At 38.0% G+C, this 25,245-nt stretch overlaps 1 protein-coding gene across 8 annotated transcripts; it reads right to left on the bottom strand.

Moving 5' to 3' along the window:
- Window positions 1–225: 225 nt before the first annotated feature.
- slain2 (SLAIN motif family, member 2) lies at window positions 226–23,707 on the bottom strand. Of its 8 annotated transcripts, XM_084091459.1 has the most exons (11): window positions 23,028–23,707; window positions 19,094–19,236; window positions 8,359–8,529; window positions 7,497–7,667; window positions 6,967–7,308; window positions 6,709–6,849; window positions 4,044–4,124; window positions 3,058–3,096; window positions 2,189–2,396; window positions 2,072–2,103; window positions 226–1,917 (listed from the first exon to the last, which is right to left on the bottom strand). In XM_084091459.1, the coding sequence occupies exons 1-11, from the start codon at window positions 23,483–23,485 to the stop codon at window positions 1,889–1,891; spliced, it is 1,815 nt and encodes a 604-aa protein (XP_083947585.1). In that variant the 5' UTR covers window positions 23,486–23,707; the 3' UTR covers window positions 226–1,888. The 8 variants fall into 8 exon arrangements, with proteins under 8 accessions (XP_083947585.1, XP_083947587.1, XP_083947589.1 ...); XM_084091461.1 differs by lacking the exon at window positions 3,058–3,096; XM_084091463.1 differs by lacking the exon at window positions 4,044–4,124.
- Window positions 23,708–25,245: the final 1,538 nt, after the last annotated feature.

Here is a 25,245-nt window from a genome sequence, read left to right as displayed (position 1 = left end):
TGATAATATCTGAACACTTCTGATGTAAAATTTTGACCCAAGATCTCATATCCTACATTAGGCTAGATTATAAAGACGGACAATTACAACCAAAATTAATTCATTGCACTCTCAACATTTTCCACAGTGGTCTATGGTCAGCAGTCAAATTCTTCTGACACTGAAGTTCTTTCACATTAATAAATTATGGACAAATAAGTGACAGACCACACAGCTTTTTTTCTTCAACTTTTATTTGAAATGATTTAACGCAGGGGAAACCGAGCATCATGTTTGTGGAGATATAAAAGTCTTTACCAAAAAAACAATCCACAAAATGTTTATGTCATGTACCCATGACCATACCAGGCTCAAGCATCCCACTAAGTCTATCTCAGCACACGGAGGTATCTCACCGTTTAATAAATAAGCCTCTTATCAGCGCATAGTATTTAGTCATAAATATCAAGGGGCTTTCAGAACATACCTTTGTTACAAAAAAGCAAATATAAATGTTATCAAAGCAATTACAAAAATCAAACAAAACGAGCAAGAAATGCAAAGAACCCTGAAGTAAATAATATTGGCAAAATAAAGCAATTGGCACAAACAAAAAAAAAAACATTTGTAGCAATCACAGAATTTCATAAATTATAGGCACTCATTTTTAAACAAACTTGCTCAACCTCAATAATATGCTAGTGTGCAGCAAGATGTTCAGGTGGCATTGCCATTCAGTTACCCCAGTAAGCGGCATTTTTAAAAGCATATTTCACCCAAAAATTACAATTCTGTCATCATTTACTCACTGTAAAGTTGTTCCAAACCTGTATGACTGACTTTCTTCTGTTGAACACAAAAGAAGATATTTTGAAGAATGTCGGTAACCAAACAGTTGATGCACCCCATTGACTTCTATAGTAATTTTTTTTATGCTATGGAAATCAATGGGGTCCGTCAACTGTTTGGTTACCGACATTCTTCAAAATTCATACAGGTTTGGAACAACTGGAGGGTGAGTAAATGACGACATAATTTTCATTTTGTGGTGAACTATCCCTTTAATTCTTTGCTTTTTAGCAATTATTTCACTCTGAGAATGACAACAAATTACATAATCAGGGATATTCCAAAATTAATAGTACATAAGCACTACATGTCACCCACACAAGCACAACTTTTTATGACCCTCGCCACAGAGACATTACCACTAGGACATCATCTGATGAACAAAGTTTGACCACACAACAATTCACCCAATTTGATCTCAGGCTTTTATATTCAATGAATTTCCCATTTTCCAATAAGGACATACAAACACAATTCATGAAATTTGACTTGATCTTCTCACTGATCCATGTTTCCTTTCGAAAAGAGCAAAAGGATCAATCCTGCGGTGTATCCGAAGGCTCAAACTAAATACGTTTGTTCAAAAACTCTGAAATGCATCCATTATTCAGACATTTAAAATGCTTTGGAAACGTAGCTTTGCAGTTGAGGTTTCACAATGACATTCAGAAATAAAGATACATACATATATAGATTTTTTTAAAGACCAAATACTGTGTGAATAATCTTTGAAAGAAATATTTTAAATAATGATTTCAAATAAATAAGAGGTCACATAGATATGAAAGACATTCTGACAGAATGCAATTGCCATGTGGACTCTGTGTTGCCATACAAACCTTTCCCACGTGAGCCAAAAGTGAAGGTCAGTTTGCACAAACTAACAAGGGTTCGCCACTAATGTTATCACAGAGAAAACAAGTTCTTCTGTGGTGGGTTTTGGGGGATTTGCAAGCAGGATAGTGCGTTCGAGCCGTTTGCGGTACAGGTGCTGTTTGGTTAGGTGAGGGCGAATCCCTTTCGTATGTTTCTTTGGCATTCTGTGGCGTCCAGTCTGCCTTCAACATCTATCCTGCTGGGATGAGAGCTCTGAAACGTCAAATGAAAGAGGACAGAATCATTTGTTTGGAAGAATGAGTCTCTTGTTTGTGGGGGTTAAAGACGTATCTCTATAAAGTGCCTGGTTGAACTGATTCTAGGCATGCTCAGTAGCAGCCTTCTCTCCAGCTCTCGTCTCTCATACCGCTATACGTCCTTGGAGCTGGCAGAGCAGACCTGCGGAGCAAACCACACACTCGCTCAGTATGCTCATTTTTAAAAAATTATTTATTGGTATCGAGTCATGAGAAGCTGAGAGTACCTGCGCACTGGCTGGACCAGTTTGCTGCGAGGCACTGGTAAACCTCCTCCAGCATTGGTGGCGGGGCGGGGCAGGCCGCTGCGGGGCGGGGCCATGGAGCGTGTGGGCGTGGTTGTGCCTGAACCATGATTGGACATGACCTTCATGGGCTGACGGAGAGCCAATGGAGACGGGGCTGCAGGAGTCCGCAACTTACTGGAAGAGGGCACTGGAAGAAAAAAATAAAATAAAAATAAAATCGGGAAGATAAGCGGGAATGACGGTTACGGGACAAGAGTAAAGGCAACAGATGGAATGTAAGGAATAGAACTGAAATATATTTCATAAAAGATAAAACATTAAAGACTGAATAAAAGAAAGTGCTTTTTATTCAGTAGTTTATCTTCCATTAATATAATACCTGATACAAGCCATTCAAGGAACCACAGTCATGAGTTAATGGGAATGGGGTTAAAATGACAAATAAGAATAAAAAAAAAAGATGGATTCAACCCTAAAAACTAAAATAATGCAGTTAGACATCTCCAATTCATAAAGCTACACATTACAAACGACCACAATTCAATTAACGCTTCTATGCAACACGCAGAAGACCGCTTTCCACAGTCACAGAACATGAATGACATTCAACACAAAGCTGAAAGAAAATCAAACAAAAAGAATGGATGGATTAAAACAGCCTTGATCAACTAGTGTTGTTCACAAACATTTTGCACAATACTAGTTCTACAAATGTCCCCTTGTTGCAAAAATGGGGTAAAAACACATCACGGCACAAACACAATCTACCATTCACGTACACTTGCACAACATAAAATATCACAGCACTGAAAAGCTGCATCATCATCATCATCAGTGTATATACTCACTGAAATCTGCTTCCTCTCCGAAGCAACACGAGAGAGGAACTGGGTAAAAGATGGAAAAGAGAGGGGTTGGTTTGCATCCGTTCCAAAGGCTGTCGAATTGCTCAGGACTCATCATGTGTTTCTATTTAAAGTGCAAGTGAGACTAAGCGACTTTATTTAAAAGTTAAATAAATATTTAGTGCATGTATAAAATTGCAGAGACCGGTGTCTTCAGTTGGTTATGTGACAACTTTCAAGCAATTCCATTTAATAAAATGATACCAGAAGACATGGCACATTTGTACCCTCAGCATCCCTCAACATACAATACTGCAAAGCAGCAGCAGCATTCACAATCACAGGTGAACAATCGGCCAATCAGCCACTCCAAAACAATATACAACACAAACTACAAACTGACACATAATTCAATCCTGCACAAAAACGGTTCAATCTGGACTCAATACTGCGAGATGACCTTTATAACTGCAGATCGACAGACGTGGCCTTTTTATGATATTATTTTTATGTTTACATGACCAATAACCAATGTGGACCTGTTTTTAATTCATTTGACACAATTACTAAACTGTCAGTAGACTACAAACAATAAAAAAAAACTAGAGACATATTTATTATTATTGTTAAGACTATTGTTCATGGAAACATTATCAATAGTGGTTCGTTTCCTCTAATTGCTTTCACACCAAAACAGTTTCAGAGCTAAAAATCCCATTCATAACTTTTCCCAAACCTGCCAGGTTGGTATGCAATAAAATATTCTCCTGTAATAGAAACATGGCAAAAACAATTTAAGCAAATCACTCAGTTTGAATCCAGACCCCTCTTTTCAAGCAGAACTGGATGTGATTCCTGAGGTCAGTAAACAGCGAACTCTAATGTTGGGTTCATAAAAGTGTCAAAATGCCATAATACTTCCAGCACTGTCTGGTAACTTGGCTTCACAATGCTTTAGCCGTGTCTGGGTGACCTGCTCAGTGCATTACCTCGAAGAGACGTAGGGCTCTGGAGTCTCTCTTTTGGTTTTGGGGAGGAGCGCGCAGGTGCTGAGAGCCTTTGTTGCAACGCTGAGATGAGAAATAGGCAGACATTACGTTTTGATACAGGCTAATCAGAGTTCAGCCGTCCACCTCCACCTGCAGGCACTTAACCTCCAACCAGACCTGATCCAGAATCAGCTTTAACTGAATACTTTAAGGAGTGCCAAGGAAAAAAACAGCCAGCCGGGATGGGGTTTAATTCAAGGCAGAGCCATTCCATGCATGGTTAAGACAGAAGACCACTTCTAACCAGCCACCAGAGGGCGCCACAGTCAAGAGAAAAACAAGCCCTGGGCGAAGAACAGGCAAGGAGCAGCACTAAGCCAAGAGTGAATCCAACTACATCCAGACAACCAGCACCTCGGCCAAAAACAAAGGGTGTGAGGAAGAGACAAAAGGCGGAGAGAGAAGGGAAGAGGCAGAGCATGCTAGGCAGGAAGGACAGAAATAAAACAAGACTGTCTATGTTACCGAGGGAGAAGCCTGAAGAACTCTGAAATACTAAGGCGCAATGTGTAAAATCACTTAAGCAAGCTAATGTCTCTGTCTGTGCTGTTTAAGAGATGGCCGTTTACCCCTGGGTACTGAAGAGGATATTCATTTTTTACTCCACCCTCGTTTGAGAGACAGACCACTGACAGAGAGAGATCCTTATGCGTTGACCTTGCATGCATAAAATGATTCAGTCTGCCGTCATGAAATTTCATAGGGGGCCAGCTGCACTTTTTTCACTTTCATGCTGGTTGTGATGCCATGAAATGCCAAATGGGTCAGCTCATGAATATTAAGTTAGGTTATACACACAAAAAAATTAACATTAAAAACATTGTTGTCAACATTTCCAATAGAATGCACGTGCAAGAAGAACTGTTAATGGACCAAATGTCATTCTATTATTATTTTTTTAAACAGAACTAGTCCTAAATAAAATGCTCCTGTCGTTTTCTACCATTAATGACAAAACCACAAGCATTTAACATTAAAAATGACAAATTCAAGTACTGGATCACTGTACTATATAACATTGACTATGATATACACTATGTCTTATCAAAACTCCTGCCGAAAGCTATGTCATCCAGTGATAGGGACAAAATCGGCCATAGCAAAAATGACATGTATGCTTTAAGACTATTGAATCACGTGGCCTATGTGTATTGGCATATTAGAAAATCTGACTAAACTTTAGTGTTCCTATGCCATAATCAACACCTTGAAGACCCATAATCTGAAGCTTTCCCTAAAAAATGTCAAATTAGCTTTGAATAGTAAGTTATAGGGCTTTGTTTTAAAGTCAGTCAGGCTTTTAGAGGGAATGCCAAGATGCCAATAAGTTGTGATCTAAGAGAGACAGTGAGAAGATCAAAGAGCCTCATCCAGCAAGCCAAGACACCAGCGCTGCAGTTAAGAGCACAACGTGAACATGAGTCAGAAGCACAGAATCCACAGCCAAGAAGAACTCAATCTCTGACAGTCAAATGTTACCATATATAAACATTTATGGACAAAATAACATTCACGATAAATACTGCATGTGCCGTTTACTAAATGTTAAAAGTTCTGTGTGTGTGTTCATTGGTTGATGTGATGCATAGGCGCCAGTGGGTGCCCACACTCCATTGCCCATAACTGCTGGTCTAGGATCAGTTTTCTCCATAATAATAGCATATTGGCGAAACAGATTTGGCAAACTATCTGGTGCATATCTGTGTTGTCGCTCTAAAGAGCAACAAAGGTATATATTTACAACACGTTTTGCGGTGTTGAGCAATGTAGCCAATCACAAACATATCCGTTTATTTCTTGAACGCAATGGCTAATCAGAAAGTGTTCAAGTTAGCACTGAACAAAAACTCCAGCGTTCTGAGAGGATTCTGATTCTGCATGCTGACAAATCCTCTCATTATAACAAAGTGTAGACATTATGTAAATAAAAATGTCATTGTGCAATCAGCTTCATTTGTTAGAACAGAACTTTGTGAGATTGCGAAGATCTAAGATGAGTGACAGCTTTTCAGTGATTATAAACGGAAGCACTCTTTGCGTGCTTTCTGGCATCCCAAATCCTGCATACAGTGTGATTGCTTTTCTGTTCAAATTAACAGTGGTTTGTGAACGTAGATGCTTTAATAAATTTATTGGGAGCGTTTATGCTGGGATGTGTAGTTTGTGTCGCAACATGTATATGAAAACTATTACAAGGAAATTTTGAAGTTTTTAAAGAGGAAGAGCATCTCAGCCTTGCCCTGGAGTTGGTTCACCTTTTCGCCTATGATTATCAACCAAACTAAAACACATATTTTTCCCATAAATGTTGTCATGAGTCGCTCTCTCGCTGATGATTTTGGAGTTACTTACATAAAATGCAATTTATCATTGTGTAAAAAAACCCCAGAAAGCACAAGTTTTGTGTCAGGTTGTTGCGTTATAATGCCAAATATAACGGCAGAACTGCCTGTATTTATGACCCGCCTGAGAGAGAGGTTCCCGAATCTCAATTTTTTGATTGGAAAAAATGAATGGAGAATATCTCGTGTTTTCATATGCTCTGATCCCGTGGGTGCTCGAGCCCTGTGCATGTATGAGCTGACTGATGTGTCTGTACACTCACTGGCAGACTGACTCTGGTGTCTGGGTGACCCTCCGTTTGGCACTTGCAGGTTTGACTCACAGCTTCTGCTGTTTTTGACCGGCTCTGCGGTCGGTCCAGAGCTGGATCGTGTGAGGTTAGGGAGACTCCGCCTCAACTTTTCTGCCCACACAGACAGAAAGGATGGAGAAGCCAACATTTAAACAGACATTGTACATAAGTTTCACAGTGTTTTAAAGCGAAATAGACCAAGTGAAATGTGACTGGATGAAGATCTACCTTCATTCTTAATAGCATTTGTCTGGGTGTCGTGGCCCTGCAAAGAGTGGCGGGGCTGCTGAAGGCGGCTGATGATTGGTTGGGGAGATCCGCGGCTGTACTCTAAAGAGCGGGCAGGTGAGCGAGATCGGGGCGAGTTTCTGGGGGACACGCGTGGCGAATGCCGAGGGGAGGGGCTGAAGCGGTTGACAGGGGTGTGGAAGGAATGGTGGACCGCCTCCTCATCATCATCCAGGCTCTGTGCGTCCAGCTCCTGGTCACTCAGAGTTCCTCGCCGCAACGACTGACACGATGAACCAGAGCTACGACGTGACGCCGTTGCAGCATATTCTTGCCTTAAACCTAAAACAGGGAAACATAGATACACTTGAGTTTAAATCTCAAAGTGCCCCATTTGGGCATTTTTTATTCACTATTAGCACTGTTTATCATCCATTTCAGTAGCATGATAATCAAATGTAAAACAATAACTGTTGAGATTAAATGCAACATCACAAAATGGCACTTGTTAGAGAAAAGCTACCACTTACTCTCCTCCTGCATGCGGGCGAGTATCTGCACGTCTGTGACGTCATTGAGTTTATACGTGGTCGATGAACCGACAGAGTCTTCGTCCATCTCTGATGTGCTTAACTCACTGTCTACTGAGGACTGGGGGCTCACTGCCTGTGCGTTCCTGTCAGCCGATCCACGCTGGTGACCTACACACACAATATTTACATTCAAAAATGCCTAAATAAAATAAAAAAAGTGACTTTTTCTGTGTGGTTATTCATAAGAATACCTATAAAGACACTGGATAGCTGTTGTGTGTTTTCTGCTTAAGTCATGTTGAGTGATAAAATAGTAGCATACTATTTACAGCAAATACTAGTCAGTGGTTACATTAACAGAAAATATTCAATTTTCAGTACATTTTAAGAGCCCTTAGCCAAATGACAATGAGCACAAAAAGTGCTTTCATGCAGAAGTAACAAATACATATTTAAGTAAAGATGTCATGTGTTTACTTTAATGATTAGTAACACACTAAAGTAACAGCAAATGAATAAATAGAGCTTGTTAGTCATCCATGAGTGACATAATGACAATTTCTGAGACTGATAAACCATTTATTAGCATGTAAAAGTAGAAAATATGTAACCGTAGTGATTGGTCTAATCATATTGAAAGTAAAAAAAAATCATTTTTTTTATTATTCATCTGCAATAATTTTCCTGTTATCAGTGTAAAGCTGCTTTGAAACAATCTGTATTGTATAAAGCGCTATATAAATAAAGGTGACTTGACTTTTTATTCCAATTTTGCCTTGCAATCCATGTCAAGCAGATAAAATAAAAATAAATAAAATACATGTGGAATAGAATAGATTTGCAGTAATGAGGCCTTCACCTGCACTGCCAGGCAGAACGAGTTGCTTGACGATAGGCACTCTAGATGGAGTTGAGGACGGGGAGTTGAAGCCACTGCTGTAGGGACTGTTTGCCGTGTATGTGCCGTACGGGCTTCCGTAGCCCACTTGGGGACTGTAGGAATTGTTATATAGACTCCTCCGCTTGTTTGCTGCAAGAGAAATCAAAACATAGTAAGGGCACTTAAGAACTTCCTGTTGAACACGAAGAGTAATGTTGTCTGTTTAAACAAACACCATTCATTAAAAAGTAACATTTCAGACCACACCAGCTGTTATCATTAGGAGAAATAAATAGGTCACTTACATGACATTCTACAAAACACAAAAACAATAGAGGGTCATATCCCACCCCCCTCAAGTACACTTACACAGATGCTGTTTTAATGCATGCATGTCTACGCAGACATGCACAATATGGTTCACAGTGTATTATGCATCTCCGAGAGTCAATTTAAGCATACGGCATGGCCAAGTCTAATACAGAGTGGCATTCTGGATCCTGGTGGAGTGCACTTGATTGCAAACAATACAGCCTATTCACAGTCTAAGAAGAGTACAATGATGCATATGCACACACACAAGAGACTGACTCAGTCATTTAGTGGATGGCAACGCCATTGCCATCCAGTCATATCTCTCTCTCTCTCTCTCACACACACACACACACACACACACACACACACACACACACACACACACACACACACACACACACACACACACACACACACACACACACACACACACACACACACACACACACACACACACACACACACACACACACACACACACACACACACACACACACACACACACACACACACACACACACACACACACACACACACACACACACACACACACACACACACACACACACACACAGAGAGACTCAATGTAGGCATTGTAGAGTAAAGCAGCACCATGAATCTATGGTCTATGATTCAGTCATAAGGTCAAACTCTAGTTCAGCTGCAGCAGTCAGAATATATTGCGGTTAAAGCTTTTGGCAATACCGACGGCCAGAGAATCTAAAGTCTGAATATCAGCCAAGAAAGAGACTGTACTGTGTCTCTCAAGAGCAGAGCATAAATAGAAGACACTTCAGCTGCTCTCCCTGTGGATATACTCTCACATGATTGCTCATCACTGGACCCCTAGGTGTGTTAAAAAATCCTATTAAATATATTAAGTTAAAAAATATGAAAAATTACTACTTAAAATACTTCTACACCTTTGTGTATTTGCTCAGTGACTAAGAAAATATAAAGAAATAAAATAGATGATTATATTACACTATAATATAACATTCTTTTTAGTGATCTAGATATAGTGAAGAGATGTAGGTCTAAACATTTCTTTATCATAATCTTTAATACTTTAAAATGGATTTATTTCAGGTTTAATAAATAATTGTTTTTATTGTAATATACATTTTTATAATAAATTTATATATAATAAATATATAAATTACCTCATATAAATATTTTACCTACAACATTTCAATATGTGAAGAAATGCCACAAAGACTTCCATGAACGTTCTTCATCTGAAAATTCTTCACCGTACTTCTTGAGAATCCAAATCCTTAAACTTAGTTTATTCCAGGTTTAAAAAAAATAAATAATTAAAAGATTGCTTTATTTGATTAGTGACCTAGAAATAGTGCAGAATTAAAAAAATTGCTCCTTTATAACAAATCTAAAATACTTCACAATTTGTTTTTTTCCAGGTTTATTAAATAAATATATCTTATTTAAATATTTGAAGATATGCCACACAGAGACTTCCATTAAAATGGTCAAGTTTTGAACCAAAAGAATGAAGATTAAATTACTTGGTGTTACTTAAATGACTAAATTACAACACCATTTAGCTGCTTAAGTTTTAAATCAGATATCCTGTTAAAACATATTTTGATCATTTAGTCTTTAGGAAATTATTTGGGAAAATACAACACAAAATCCTAGTTTTATACATGTTGTATCGTTTAATAATGGCAGCACAATTATCTTGAACATATTGTAAATATTTGAATGCACAGCAGCCTTTAGTGTGTGTGTGTGGGTGTTTGTGCAGCTGGACACTCACAAGGTCATTACAGCACATTTCCTCAGACCTACTCTTTCCTTGCCTCTTTCCATGGATCCATCCACCCTCTCTCTCTCTCTCTCTCCTCTCTAATGACTCTCTCCCCCTCCATTCCTGCCATCACTCAGTGTGCGCTTTATTCAAAGAATTCTCCACTTACTTCCTTACAGATCAGGCACTGCACTGCATTAACACCACACCATCAGCCATGCTTACACGCATACATGCACAATGCTTGAAACAGGGATGTGTGTGTGTACTGCACACAGTTGTGGTGAATGCTGAGAATGGCTGGTCTTGGATTGAGACTGGTGTAGATGACCTCTGACTATTGACAGTTCTGTGTTTGTGTTTGTATGTGTTAAAACTGAAGCCAAGAGTGGAGGTCTGTCCTCATTTAGCAGGGACTAGAAGAAATGAGGATTGACACAGAGCCCGGATCAGTGATGCTGAGACCGCTCTAAGCCACTAACACCAGGCTGTAAGGACATTAGAATCAAGGACATTACCATCATAAGTCAACAAAACACATCAGACACAATACTAACTACATGCAGACTAGACGTACGAGGTGGAGGATCATTAATACGTTACAACGTAGGTGCACAAAAGTGTCTAAAATTCATTATCTAAAATGTCATGCGTGTTTTTCAGCCTTCAAACAGACAAAAATAGATGTGTCCTTAAAACCTAGCCTGAAACAACCCAGTTTAGACTTTTGACTACAGGCTTTAAGTCTGGTCCACATAAAGCTCATCCTTTCCCAGAATGCTGACTCAGGCCATCTCGGATTAAACAACAGAGCAGAAGTCATTTATTTCTAATGGAGAGTAGCACAGGAGCTGCATGCACTCCCGAACATATTTGTATGCAGAATTCTGGGATCCAATTTCAGCTTTGGGAACATTTGCAGCTAGACTGTATGTGACCACATGACCGGATTTGACGTGTTCTAATCAAAGCTACAAGCGCTTACCAAGATAACCAATATTTTTACACTTAAATGTTAATCTTTAAACATCATTTCTGTATGCGTGGTGATAAATAATGATGTGCGAAATAACTCATTTATAATAATTACATAATTATTTACACTGATTAGCCATATACACTTACTATGCTATTTTTTTAAAACATTTTGGTGGGCATTTGCTTTGTGTGGATATATTCATGCATTCATTAATTTTACCATGGTAAATAAGCAGAGGGTAATGGCGGCTTCACAACAAATTTGAAAATTCCGTGCAACTACTACTAATGGACTAAAGCTGAAAAATAAAAGTATCATCATTTTTAGAGCCAAATTTACAGCATCATTGATCATTATTTCCTGTTTATCACTGTAACGCTGCTTTCATACAATTTATATTGTATAAAGTGCTATATAAATTAGTGATGCACCGAAATTTCGGCTGCTGAAAATTATCGGCCAAAAACGGAAAAGTCCGCCAAAAAACGTGTCGACATGAAATTTCTCTGGACTTGTTTTTGTTTGCAATAGCCCTACTGTGCTGGGCAACGCTGGTAAAGTGACGCTACCCTCTCGTTCACTGATCCTCTCCCTGCTATCTGCTCACATGCTCTGATAACAGCCTTGTAGGACTACTTTATTTTGATAATAGGTCAAAAAATAAACCTGTTTAATCTGATTCTGCAGCATAGAACTGAATGAAGAATAATATATTGATATTAATATATTGATATTTCATATTTTAATATAGGCCTATTTACTGTTACTTATAGTAAATAAAAGTGTGGTTATTTTATTGGCTTGATTTTTTTTTATTTTTTTTATTCAGATTCATGAAATTATTGAATTTAATATAAAAAAAAAAGTTTAATAATAATATTACTATAAAAAATTTCGGCCCAGAATTGTAATTTCAGTGCATCCCTAATATCAATAAAGATGACTTGATTTCATAATGACATGTAAAGAGATCATGGTTTTTCTGAAATCGGAAACTGATGCTACCAAAGACGTTTATCTAGGAAAGCTGCATCTCAGCAAGAACAGAAATACACTAAGTCTTTTCCATCTTTCAAAATGTCATTAACTCCATAAATGTGGCCGAAGCGAGCCAATGGCCGTTACGTTCCAGTCCATCAGATGGTTTGGCTCAACCATGCTCTTTCCACCAGCAGCACACCACACCGAGAAGACTAATACTGGCTTTGTGTATCTCAAAGACAGAAAAAGCCAAGAAAGAGAAGAAGGGGAAATGAGGACAGCTAATCTGTCATAACTCTGGTGACTGACTACATCCATAAACTGCAAGAAGACAAGTTAAACCCCAGAGATAATTCTGACACTGAAAAGATGCTTCACTAACGGTGCTTTTTATCTGGACTAAATAGGCTAATAAGACGGCAGAGCTCATTACAGGAAATCTGGGCTGTCTGTCAGGAACATCTTGCTTAGAGCACAGTGGACAGTCTACATGAAAATGAGGCTGTCCATCAGACCATATGAACGTTTTTTTTTTTTTTTCAGGGTTGGGGGTGGATGAGAAAAAGAGAATATGTGGGAGAGAGTTCTGTAGAAAGGAAAGGTCATCAGAGCAACATGGGCTGTTTCAGGACAAACACAGACACTAAGGGCATTTTCAGAGCTGTAGATCGTTTGCTTTGTTCCGAAACCGGGACTCAGTTTGTTACAATGTTGCATTCTTGGTTCAAAATGTACCGAAATGTTTATGCAATTGGTCAGTTTCCTCTGCGTAATCCATCAAGATGGACTGACAAGTTTGCTCTGCAAGCTTATTGTGGCTTCATCTGTAGCTGTCGTGACACATGCAAACACATACAGAAAATGTAGCAGTCATTCCCACTCAAACTGATTCTATTTTTAGCTATATTTAAAATGAGTATATATATATATATATATATATATATATATATATATATATATATATATATATAGTATAGTATCCTGGATCCATGAAGTAACTGGCCTTTACAAATAAAAATCTGCCTGCCTCTATGGGAATTTAACATAGGGGTGTCCAGACTTATGCACCCTGTATTTTAAGGAAGAACATTTATGTATTTACGATACATTATTCATTCACAAAGAAAATTGGTGTCCTTAAAGGTTGGATTTTTCCTAATTTTTTTAATTAAGGCATTAAGTTCAATTTCCAAAAGATGATTTTTTATTCCTCTTTTTAGTCAACTTTAGCATGGGTGTCTAAACTTATGCATAGCACTGTAGTTTTGGTGCGGATCCGAGTGTGATTGCTGTGTTCATATATACCTAAATGAACCGAACTAGGGGCGAAAGCGCACCATGTTCCGAAAATAATGATCCAAACGAGCCAGGTGTGAAAACGCCCCAAGATACTTTGAGAAAGAAAAGTTCACAACAGCAGCATGAAGAGCCATAGATGACATGAAAGAGACAAAGAAGGAAGACAGAATGAATGCAATGATGTTGAAAGTGTACAGGATAAGACCTGACAGATCTGTAGAGGAAAATGGAAAAGGCAGAGTACAAAGGAGAAATGGCAACAAAAACAAGAGAAAAGAACAAAAAGAAAGATATCAACAGGGAAACAGAGTGTACTCCAAACAGGATTGCAATAGCGGATTGGATTGCAGGGGCAAGTTGAGGTTGCAGCTAGAGAAAAAGACACACCGAGAGAGAAATGAATGTTCTTGGCTCAGGGGAAAGTGAATCTCTGCTGTACCCAGTCATAAGGAGGCTCTAAAGACTGTAAAGAACTTGCTGAATCACTGCATAACAATGTTCAAGAGTATAGATAACACTTCCTATTAATACAGACAGTACACTTTGGTGTCCTTTTATTGTTTTTAAAGCACAAAAAATGAAGAGGTACAAACAAATGAAAAAACATGTTTTTCCTGAGATCTCTTAGATATGTTGATAAACTATTATTAAAATTAGTTTGTTTCAAACAATATAAAATCATTTTGACAATTCGTTGTTTAAATATTCGGTTATTTGTAAATAATTATACAATGAATTATTAACTTATTTGAATTACCAAAACTGTAAGCAACCCTATAACCACAAGATTTTTCCAATAAAAAAAAAATAACATTCTTTAAAATTGACATCCGAAATTAGAATTGCTAATTTTACACAATTTAGTGTTGACTGCATTTGTTTAAACTATTTGTCAGGAAAGATCACTTGTACTCTTTCTATCAAATCTCAGCCTCTCCTTTTGTCCTTGTGTCCAGTGAGTTATGTAACCACGGTTATGACTACAACCTTATGGAACTGTTTGCATTTCTGAGGGAAGTGTAAAGCCCTGGAATGAGTTACCATGGCCGGGCAAACAGACTCACCAAACAGCAGACGTACTATAACAGATCAGCTGTCTGAAAGTTTTACAATGCAAAAGACAACCAATTTGTAATGACCAAATTGCTTATTCACGAGCCATAAAGTTTACAGCAGCTGCGTCCAAGCTTCAAAATTTAGTGAGCTGCCTAGCCATATAATACCTTTTCACAAAGAGTACATATAGCTTATAAGAGTGCCGAGTCAGACTTTTCAACTTTCTGGATGGAATTCATTAATGTGTGCAAACATGTCCATCTATTTTACTTTCTCACACACACGCAGATGCACTCCACAGAGGTAGCCGGTTCTGAAGAGGGCACAAGTGAGGCATAAGAAGAAACAAGCAATAAGAGAGAGAGACAAAGAAGCTAAAAGGTGTGCCTAACAGGATAGAGATTTGACATGCATCCCACACATCTGCACTGGCTCTCTTCACTCTCTTGGCAACGGCTCTAGGGAATTAGCGATGCCTCAGGTAACCTAGAAACCGCAATACACACCCGACACACAGTCAGCATGGGCTGAATGCTCGCTATCAATAAGCTTTACACAGTCGGGCCGTGGATGAGTATATATTTTTTTTTATTGAAAGTGTTTTGATAAATGACTAACACAAAATAAAATCATCTCAAATGTCTTCTGCAAGTTGTTTATATAGACAAATAAATTGGTTTGTCAATCGTTTAAAATGTTTAGGTTTAATTACAGGATATGCTTATATGCTCAATTAATTTTGTCTAGCCTATTAATATTTGCCAAAAAAGACAAAAGTTTAAATTACAGCCCTAAAATGCTGCTTTTCTTTTGGGTGGAAACTGGGATTCTTTGATGAATAGAAAGTTCAGAAGAACAGCATTTATTTTAAATATATCTTTTGTAACATTATAAATATATTTACTGTCACTTTTGATCAATTGAATATGTCCTTGCTGAACATTAATTCATTATTAATGATTTTAATATCCTTTAATTTAATATCCAGATTTTTTTCCTTTACCTTATTTTGGAAATGTGAGATGAAAAATATTCAAAGGGTGATATTCTGCTGTCTGCTCTGTGATGACATTATGATGAGTCCACTTAACACAATGACATCATACACCAGTTTGTCTCGCACAATGACAAGAGTGATTCACACCTGGCCCTGTTCCAAATATGAATTGAATGCAGCCACTGCAGAATGGATCTTTTAATGGAAAAATCTGATCTATGAACAGAGTTCTCTGGAACGATTCCCATGTCACTCAGTGAACTGTAGGAAATGAGCCAGCAATGATCTTTGAGAGAATCACTCAAAAGGACACTTAAGATCATTTGCTCTGTCTCTAGACTTTCCTCATTGAAGCAATATAATAAAAGTAAAATATAGGAGTGCATAAAAGTGTGATGTAACAGTAGGTCAGTGGGTGTTGTAAAAGTCAGAATGTCACATTTCAGTAAAAGCAGTCAGTGCCTTTCTATAGAGAGCTGCTCAATTTAAGACATGTCACATGGGCATACCTGACTAAAAACAGCAATAGTCTTCCTGACTACGAATAAGACTGGGGGGAATCTGCAATAACTCTTCTTTACCTATAATTAGAAGAGATACTGACGGATGGTACACAAAGACACGGCCGAACGTGCAAGGATTTATCCAAGTAAACTGCCAGGCCACAACATGTTGACAGACTGATCACAGCAAGGAAGTGGGGATGGGAGAATCAGAGCCAGAAATTGAGTTCAATGAATGGGTAGAGGACAAAAGAGAGAGAGTGAGAGATAGACTGAAAAAGAGGAAGCGATAGGTTTGAATAAAATCAACAAAGACAAACAAAGGGTTTAAAGAGAAGGCAAAATAACCTGTGTGACAGTGTCTATTCAGCAATAAAACACTTTTTTTTTTATAAAATGTGTAAATATGTATACATTTCAGATTATAATGCAAATTAAAAAACCTACTTAAATGAATAGTTCACCCAAAAATAAAAATTAACCCATAAGGGGCTTTCGCACCGGATAGTTCTAGAAACTAGCCATCAGGGTGGTTCCCCGAGAACTAATGGTTCCCTTAAAGGGACATTTTCCTGGTTGTATTCGCACCGCCAGTAGGAACTCTGAAGTGTCGTAAGCCACGCTTGTTGTTGTGACTTTTATTTTGATGACATGGCAGACATTTATTTTGACGGTGCTGAGAATGCCAGAGCCTGAACACACAGTACTCCCCTCAAAGTTGCATTGGATTTTCTCCTTAGCGTAATGGTTGAGGTCCATCTATCACTGTTTTCCATGTTCGTGGAGTTAATTTGTGGACTAAATATATAGGCTATAATATAATGTGTGTTTACACAGCTTTTTAAAAAAAAAGCTGGTGTTTCTTGTGCGTTCGGCCAATCAGCGTACACTAACGTCACTGGTAGTTCCTATAGTGCTGGGTTAGACCCTACTCTGAAGTAGGAGCTAAATGAGTTCCTTCAAAAGGAGTTCCTAGAACTAAAATCATTCCTAGTTCCTGCGGTGTGAACAAGGCAAAATCAGGGTACTTCCGCCAATAGTTCTAACTAAGAAAAGGTTCCTCCGGTGCAAAAGCCCCTATAATTTACACACCTTCAAGCCACCCTAGGTGTATATGACTTTCTTCTTTCAGCAGAACATAATCAGAGTAATATTAAAAAATACCCTGGCTCTTCTAAGCTTTATAATGGCATTGAATAGTGTTTTTGAAGCTCCCAAGCATATCCATCCATTGTAGAAGTGTTCCTTATGACTCCAGTGGGTTAATAAGTGCCTTCTGAAGCAAAGCGATGGGTTTTTGAGGTCACCCGTCAGCCTTCAGAACTCAACTCTCTTGTGATCATGTACACAGCCGTTGCCGGAAACCAGTGAATATAGTTTAGAAAGTTTTAAATATGGATATTTGTCTTACAAAAACCCATAGCTTCGCTTCAGAAGGCCTTTATTAACCCACTGGAGTCGTAAGGATTACTTTAATGACGGATGGATGCGCTTTTTGGAGCTTCAAAAACTCGGGTGCTATTCAATGCCATTACAAAGATGCGGAAGAGCCAGGATATTATTTAATATAACTCCGATTGTGTTCGGCTGATATAAATTATGGGATAATTTTCACTTTTGGGTGAACTATACCTTTAAGGCGAGACACTACAGGTGAATAGGGTAAAAAATTTAACTAGCAGATATCACCATGAAACTTTCCCAGTTGATTACCTACATTAAGTTGAGAAAAAAATGCATTACAAGTTTTCTGTAATTTAATGTTTAAATATGCAAATTAGGCAATATCTAATTAAATATGCGCTAATTTGTATATATTTTAAAAAACGAAATCTGAGTATTGGATAAAGCCAGATTAAAAATTATTTTTTCATTGTGTTCACATATTAGATGGGGAAAAAATTACAGAGGGATTTATGGATATCTACTTTTGTTATCCTATAAATCAGAATATACTGTCAATAGCCTTAAAAAAATGATTTTCGCCATGTTTTTTGTAATAAAATGTTATATAAATCAGGCTAGGAATAATATATTTACAAATCCCTCTGTAAATGTCTTCATAATATAACTAGGTACAAGACTGGAAAGTTTGGTGTATATAGGTGCTACTGAAGTGGAGATTTCGTACTTGGAGTATGAGAGAAAGGTCATTTTGAGAAAACCGGCTTTAAAGATTTATCATCAGCCAATGAGATTGCGCATTCAGCCCTTTTACTTTCGCGATTGGTTGCTGATAAAAAGGAAATGACCATATTTGGATCCGACAGCATTGTACAGTGAAGAGAGAGCTTTCCAGCCGTGCCTGTGATGACAGAGAGCAGACAGAGATCGCGGATCGGCGGGATGATTTACAACGACAACTTTTGTTGAATTTACGCGAAATCTACAGACGCAAACAGACAAAGTGTAATAAAATAAAGACCTAAATGTGTATTTCGGACTTTTTTTCACCACAGTCTGAAAGAAGACATGTTATTGAAGACAAATATCCAAAAATCTCAAAATTGACCAGTAAAAAACAAAACAATGTTTTTGCCTGCCGTGTCTCGCCTTAATTCAAAAACATTTGATGTAATAATAATAATAATAATAATAATAATAATAATAATAATTATTATAATTATTATTATTATTATTATAAACAAAAATTCATGGTATGTATAAAAAACACAATCTAAAATGTATCTTTTTTTGTGGTGGCACCAGCAAAAATGTAAGGGCTACTACAAATACCCTCTAGAGAATCAAGACATCCTTGTAATACAACAGTGGAAGATATTACATGAATGAAAATTATGTGCATGTGGTACCTGACATGGTAAGGTCGAGCCTGTGTAAAAGAGAGCGTTTGGCAGACTCCATATCAGGACTGGGGTTATCCAGAGCCTGTCTGCACCACACGATGGGACTCAAGGCTTTCTGCAGAGGACTGTTCAATTTCGCCTCGTACAACCTTTAGAAACACAAGCTAGTGGTTAGTCACATGGAATAAATATACTCTCATTAGCCTACATATCTGGCTCACAAACATTTAACCAAGAAACATGCTGAGTGGTGAAGTTCTGAGATGCCTCGATTAACAGTGGCTTATTCAGCAAAAGCGTGATTTCAGTTTAAATTAAATCTTGCCTACAGGAAAACAACCCATTAAAACTTTCTGTCATCTTTAAGGTAAGGTGTAAACTGCTCTCTATAATATTGTGCAAGCAGCTTTGCTTAGTCATTGAGACCTAAATTAATAGGGCCACATGAAAGCCTGGTGGAGAACTGTTCAGGTCAGCTGATCACAAGCTTGTTTACTATCTGCTAAATATGGCCCATATGACAACAACAGATCATCTCAAATTCTCAATATGACAGCTGTAGTGGAGAGGACATTTGTTAGTATTAGAGGGTGATGTTATCAGTTAGCTTAAGTAAATAAAAAAAAAAAGTAATTCACATCCAGATGAGGGAATTGTATATGCTCTATGAAACGCATTCGATTCAGGTGATCACAAAACCCACAAACTAGTCAATTGACCCCTGATTTTGTTGAGGATCCCAAAACACATGAATGTTACGGTTTTAAAAGATTAAATTTAGCGCTGGTATTAAGACAAGAAGGTTCTGAACTGGCAGCTGTTGAGAAGATATAGCCTATTGCAGTGAGAAGGGAAGAGAGAGAGGAGTGAACAGTTATAACTGCACTGCATGAGTCTTGTTTTCTGGTCTATTATAGAGGCAGCTGTTGCTCAGGATCACCTGACAGTAACAAGTGGTAGCAAAAGTTTTTTTTTTTAACAGATACAATAAAGAAAACTATTATTAAAATGTAATTTAATCCTGATGAGTCACAAAGCTGAATTTTCAGCATCATTACTCCAGTCTTCAGCGTCACAAGATCCTTAAATGGATACTCCACTTTCTTTGGAAATAGGCTCATTTTACAACTCCCCCAGAGTTAAACAGTTGAGTTTTACCGTTTTCGAATCCATTCAGCCAATCTCCGGGTCTGGCGGTACCACTTTTAGCATAGCTTAGCATAATCATTGAATCGGACAAGACCATTAGCATCTCTCAAAAAAAAAAAATGACCAAAGAGTTTTGATATTTTGATATTTTTCCCATTTAAAACTTGACTCTTCTGTAGTTACATCGTGTACTAAGACCGACGGAAAATGAAAAGTTGCGATTTTCTAGGCTGATATGGCTAGGAACTATACTCTCATTCCTGCGTAATAATCAAGAAACTTTGCTGCCGTACCATGAGTGCAGCAGGCGTAATGATATGACGCAGCGCCTGAAAATAGGTTAGACAAACTTAGTCCCTGTCACGTTGGAAGTTACCGAGCTGGGGACTATTTTCAGGCGCTGCGTCATATCATTACGCCTGCTGGACTCATGGTACGGCAGCAAAGTTTCTTGATTATTACGCAGGAATGAGAGTATAGTTCCTAGCCATATCAGCCTAGAAAATCACAACTTTTCATTTTCCGTCGGTCTTAGTACACGATGTAACTACAGAAGAGTCAAGTTTTAAATAGGAAAAATATCAAAACTCTTTGGTCATTTTTTTGAGAGAGATGCTAATGGTCTTGTCCGATTCAGTGATCTATGCTAAGCTATGCTAAAAGTGGTACCGCCAGACCCGGAGTTCGGCTGAATGGATTCGAAAACGGTAAAACTCAACTGTTTAACTCTGGGGGAGTTGTAAAATGAGCCTATTTCCAAAAAAAGTGGAGTATCCCTTTAAGAAATCATCCTAATACATCCTAGATTTGTTGCTCAAATTTTTATTATTATTACCAAATAACAATTTTTCATGATTATTTGAAGAATATAAAGTTAAAAAGAGATCACAAAAACAGCATTTGAAATAGATTTTTTTTGTAACACTGTAAAAGTCTTTACTGTCACTTTTGATCAGTTTAATGCATCACTCCTAGCTGAAAAAACAAAAAAACAAAAAGCCATTAAATTTCTTTACACAACAAAAAAAAGCAAACATTTTACAAAAAGACTCAAATTTTGATTGGTAGTATAAGAATATTGAGAAGTTCGGACAGAGACAAACATGAGCACTACGCATCCTGGACACATCTCTCAAGTCAATGACTGTGATTTAATGGTGTTTGTCAAACAGGGTGACACAAACCATTTTGTTTATAGGTATGGCAGATTTATTTTTCAGGACTGATAGCAATGCGGGATTGCAGTGTTGGTGGCAGAATCTGAATCCCTCACATAGACAGAGCATTTCTCATAGCGAGCTGTGCTGACTGCTGCTTGATTGATTCAACACAATTATAAACGCATTATCTTCCTATCTTGTCAACAGATTTGCTAAATGTGTGGTTTGAAACTATTTGTGACCTTAAACACCATTAAATAAAACAAGCAAACATGAACTCATCCTGCGATAGTTATGACTAAGAAGATTAAATCAATTAAGCCTACGTATCCTTGTTGTAATCATGCATGACTGGTTTGGTTTGACAAGTACACTTTCTGTCCTACTAAGTATTTGTAGTGGTAAACAGGTGTTAAGCGCACTGATCTGCTGGACTCCAGCTGTTGAAGGGATTTTACAGCATTTTGCTGCCACAGCAAGATATCCGACTAAACAGGATCGAGTGTCCGGATTACAGCATTCTGAGTCTGTGTACATTGACCTAAACCACAGAATCTCACAGACACTGATTAAAGCAAACACAAACAATGGATTACACACTGACATCAATTCACACAAGATCAAAAACTGATAAGATGAAGCTAAATATGTCCATTTCAAACAAATCATGTTTCACGGTCTCAAAAAAATTTTAAATAAATGTTTATTGAGCAGCATATCAGCATATTAGAATGATTTCTGAAGGATAATGTGACACTGAAGACTTGAGTAATGACTGCTGGAAAAAGAAAAGAAAAAATAACAGAAATAAATTACCTTTTAAAATATATTAGAATAGAAAACAGTTATTTTACCAAAAGTTCTGCATTGATCATTATTTTGAAATGGGTCATTGTATCAGAACTGAGGCACACCATGAGGTGACAACTACTACACACACTTGTTTACATTTAGTTGGCTCTTATTCATTTCAACAATATGAGATGAGTGGTTTTCTCATGTGATTGCACATCTCTGTATGGTTATTTCTCAAAAGCACTATTAATGTATTGCTTTAAAAAGCAGATTGATCTAGTAATGTTCACGTTAGATGAAACAAATTAGCAACATAGGCTACAATGCAGATCATGCAGAAAATCATGTACATCTTGTGCAGCTGATCTGAGGCCTAATCAGAAAGACATCTAGATGCAAATGTATCATTGCTGTAATGACATTGACGCATGAAACAATGACTGTCATTAAGTAGATGTATAAAGCACAACTTGATACTAAAATAAACTGAAGGGCGAATGAAAAGGACTCGCGCGTCAGAAGCAACTGCAAGACAGGCCGTGGTGCTGACTGAAAACAAGCAGTCAGCAAACTGTTGCTCCTAAATGCTCAGACATAAGACACTAATCATCAGATGACAGTCAATGCATTGAATAAACGAACCCCAGCTCTTGGGCAAAGAGACATGGGAGCAACAATGCATCAAGCGCATTCCTCCAAATGCGCGTCATTCTCTGTGGCGTCTGCACGCACGCACACCTGTCAAACACATGAAGGGTGTGTGTGTGTGTGTGAGAGAGAGAGAGAAGGTTATTCCTCTGATCGGGGTTAACACCTCGTCCAGGCAGCTTACTCACCAGCTGTCCTCCTCTTCGTTCAGGCAATCCATGTCTTCCAAATCGAGGATCTCCACCTCGTCCAGCACTGAAGTTTCTCCGTCCTCGATAAAATCCAGCGAATCATTGTAATAGGACGCGAGACTAACATTCGAGGCGTTACAAGAAACGATGTCACTGTCATACCCTCCTCCGTAACTGCTGCCGTGATATGATCGCCTGGGGCTCAGCCGGGAGTTTTCCAAAACCCCACCAAAACCCCTCGATCCGCCGAACCCCACCCCGGCGAGCCCCGCCACCGCTCCCGGGGAATCATACCCGGCGCTCACGGGTCTGGTGTTCCCCGACAATCCGCCGGGGGAAGAGAGCTGACTGGATCGGCTCCGAAGCTGCTCGTTCTGCTGCTCGAGTTTCTTTACTAAGTCTTGGAGCTTCCGCACCTCCAAGTCCGCGTTTATGTTTGAGTTGATATCCTCCATATCAAAAGCAACGATATGTCCTCGCGTCACTCGTGTCTGTTAGGTCCGTTCAAACTACAGCCAAAGTCAGCAAGTTCGCGAGCCTCTGTCGCAAGGTCTTTAAAGGAAGCACTGTCAACGCTGCGGCTCGAAAGTTACTAATCTTATCGTCGTCATCTTCTCCGGGCACTCAAACACACTGTAAGCACCGTCGCCATCTTTACTGTCCGCCAGTCGCTAACTGGGAAATCTTTTGAGAAGCTAGAGGTGAGACGTCATCACGTGTCTCAGCGGGGACGAGCACGTTTTGGGAGCGACCCTTCCCTGGCACCTGGCACGCGCACTTGAACTCTCTCTTGATAACCCTCTCGATAAATACACACTCGACTCGACTACACTATTGAAACAGAATACTTTATGCTCTTACTCAGTGCTTTACTTACGTGTTATTGCGGGGATTTCGTACGTTACCTGGACACTATTAAAACATAATACTTGTACTCTTACTCAGTTACATTTCTAAGGCATTATATAATACATTTACTCTACGATTTTATTTAGACATTGTACAAAGTATATTGCAGGCCAATTTATGGCTACAATTTTTTTTTTTGGTTTTTAATGTAGTTTTGGCTATAATTTATGGTTACTGTTGTAAAAGCAACTGATAACAATTTTAGTATAAACTATTCAGACACAAATATGGATATTTTTACCTTGTGAAGGGATGTCTCAGTCACTACAACACTAAAATTGCTAAAGATGAACACATTGACTTGATGCTCAGTCTATAAACAACTATATTCAAATGTCAAACAAGTTAGCTGGTGAATTTAAATATAACAATTTCTTCTACTGCAGGTGCACTAATCCTATTGTATGAATCACAAATTAAGAAACTCATTCACTCAAATTTTCACTGCAGTGAATATGGTGCAAAACACATTCACAAACCCGAATCAAAAAATATGAAGTCATGGACAAATTTCCCACTGTCACAGGTGCTCAGTTGTTTTTCTCCAAAAATACAAAATGGAAAAGCCATGTAAATTAATAATATTTTTTTAAAGCCCTGAGATTTTTGTATAATAAATATACATTTTACTTGAAATGCAAAGCTCTAAAATATTTTATCTGGCAGAAATTGAGTACTAAATAAATAAATAATATATATTTTTAAAAAATTTAAAGAGTTTCTGGAATCCTTTTCTTTTTTAAGATATTCATTTTTTTTTTACTTTTACTTTTAAATATTTAAGGAATTCTTTTAATAATTTATTTTTCCACTAAAAAATACACTTTTACTTTTGAATAGGTTGAACACAGTACCTGAACAACACACACTATGAGGTATAGGCTAAATAACTAAATCTTTGCATGTTAGAAAGTTTGCATCTAAAATTTGCATTGGCTGTTTTTGAGATGCATGCTGAAATTATATAGTGTCTTTAGATTTTTGTTCTCTGTTATGGTTTCACTTTCCAATGAAACTTGGAAATTTCTTGATGTTTAATGGCATAACCATCTCTGACAGAAATCTTCTTATTGTTTGTGGGAAGAAAACTGTGACATAAAAATAATTTTATGTCACAGTTGATTTTGGCCTTGTTTGGCCTTGTTTGGACATGTACCATATTTCCTCACAGCCCATCATTTTAACATAGAACGAATGGTATCAGCCAGAAGGACCGCTGCAAGCACTTCAGGATTTATCTTCTTGTACAGAGGGATAAATCTGGATTAGAACCTTAAAATGTTCACTCAGACCTACTCACGAATCC

The sequence above is a fragment of the Abramis brama genome (assembly GCF_963993115.1).
Source record: "Abramis brama genome assembly, chromosome: 18".
NCBI classification, from domain to species: domain Eukaryota; kingdom Metazoa; phylum Chordata; class Actinopteri; order Cypriniformes; family Leuciscidae; genus Abramis; species Abramis brama.
Note: the sequence above shows the minus strand (reverse complement) of the source record. Positions and strands in the feature narration are given on the sequence as shown.

What these genes read in the sequence shown, in the direction of transcription:
- slain2 (XM_084091458.1), bottom strand. Translation starts at nt 23,485, where the DNA reads ATGGAGGATATCAACTCAAACATAAACGCGGACTTGGAGGTGCGGAAG. An exon ending in AACGAAGAGGAGGACAGCTG is followed by an intron (nt 19,237 to 23,027) that starts GTGAGTAAGCTG and finishes GTGTTTCTAAAG; the next exon opens with GTTGTACGAGGCGAAATTGA. An exon ending in ACACCAGAGTCAGTCTGCCA is followed by an intron (nt 4,125 to 6,708) that starts GTGAGTGTACAG and finishes TTCTCATCTCAG; the next exon opens with CGTTGCAACAAAGGCTCTCA.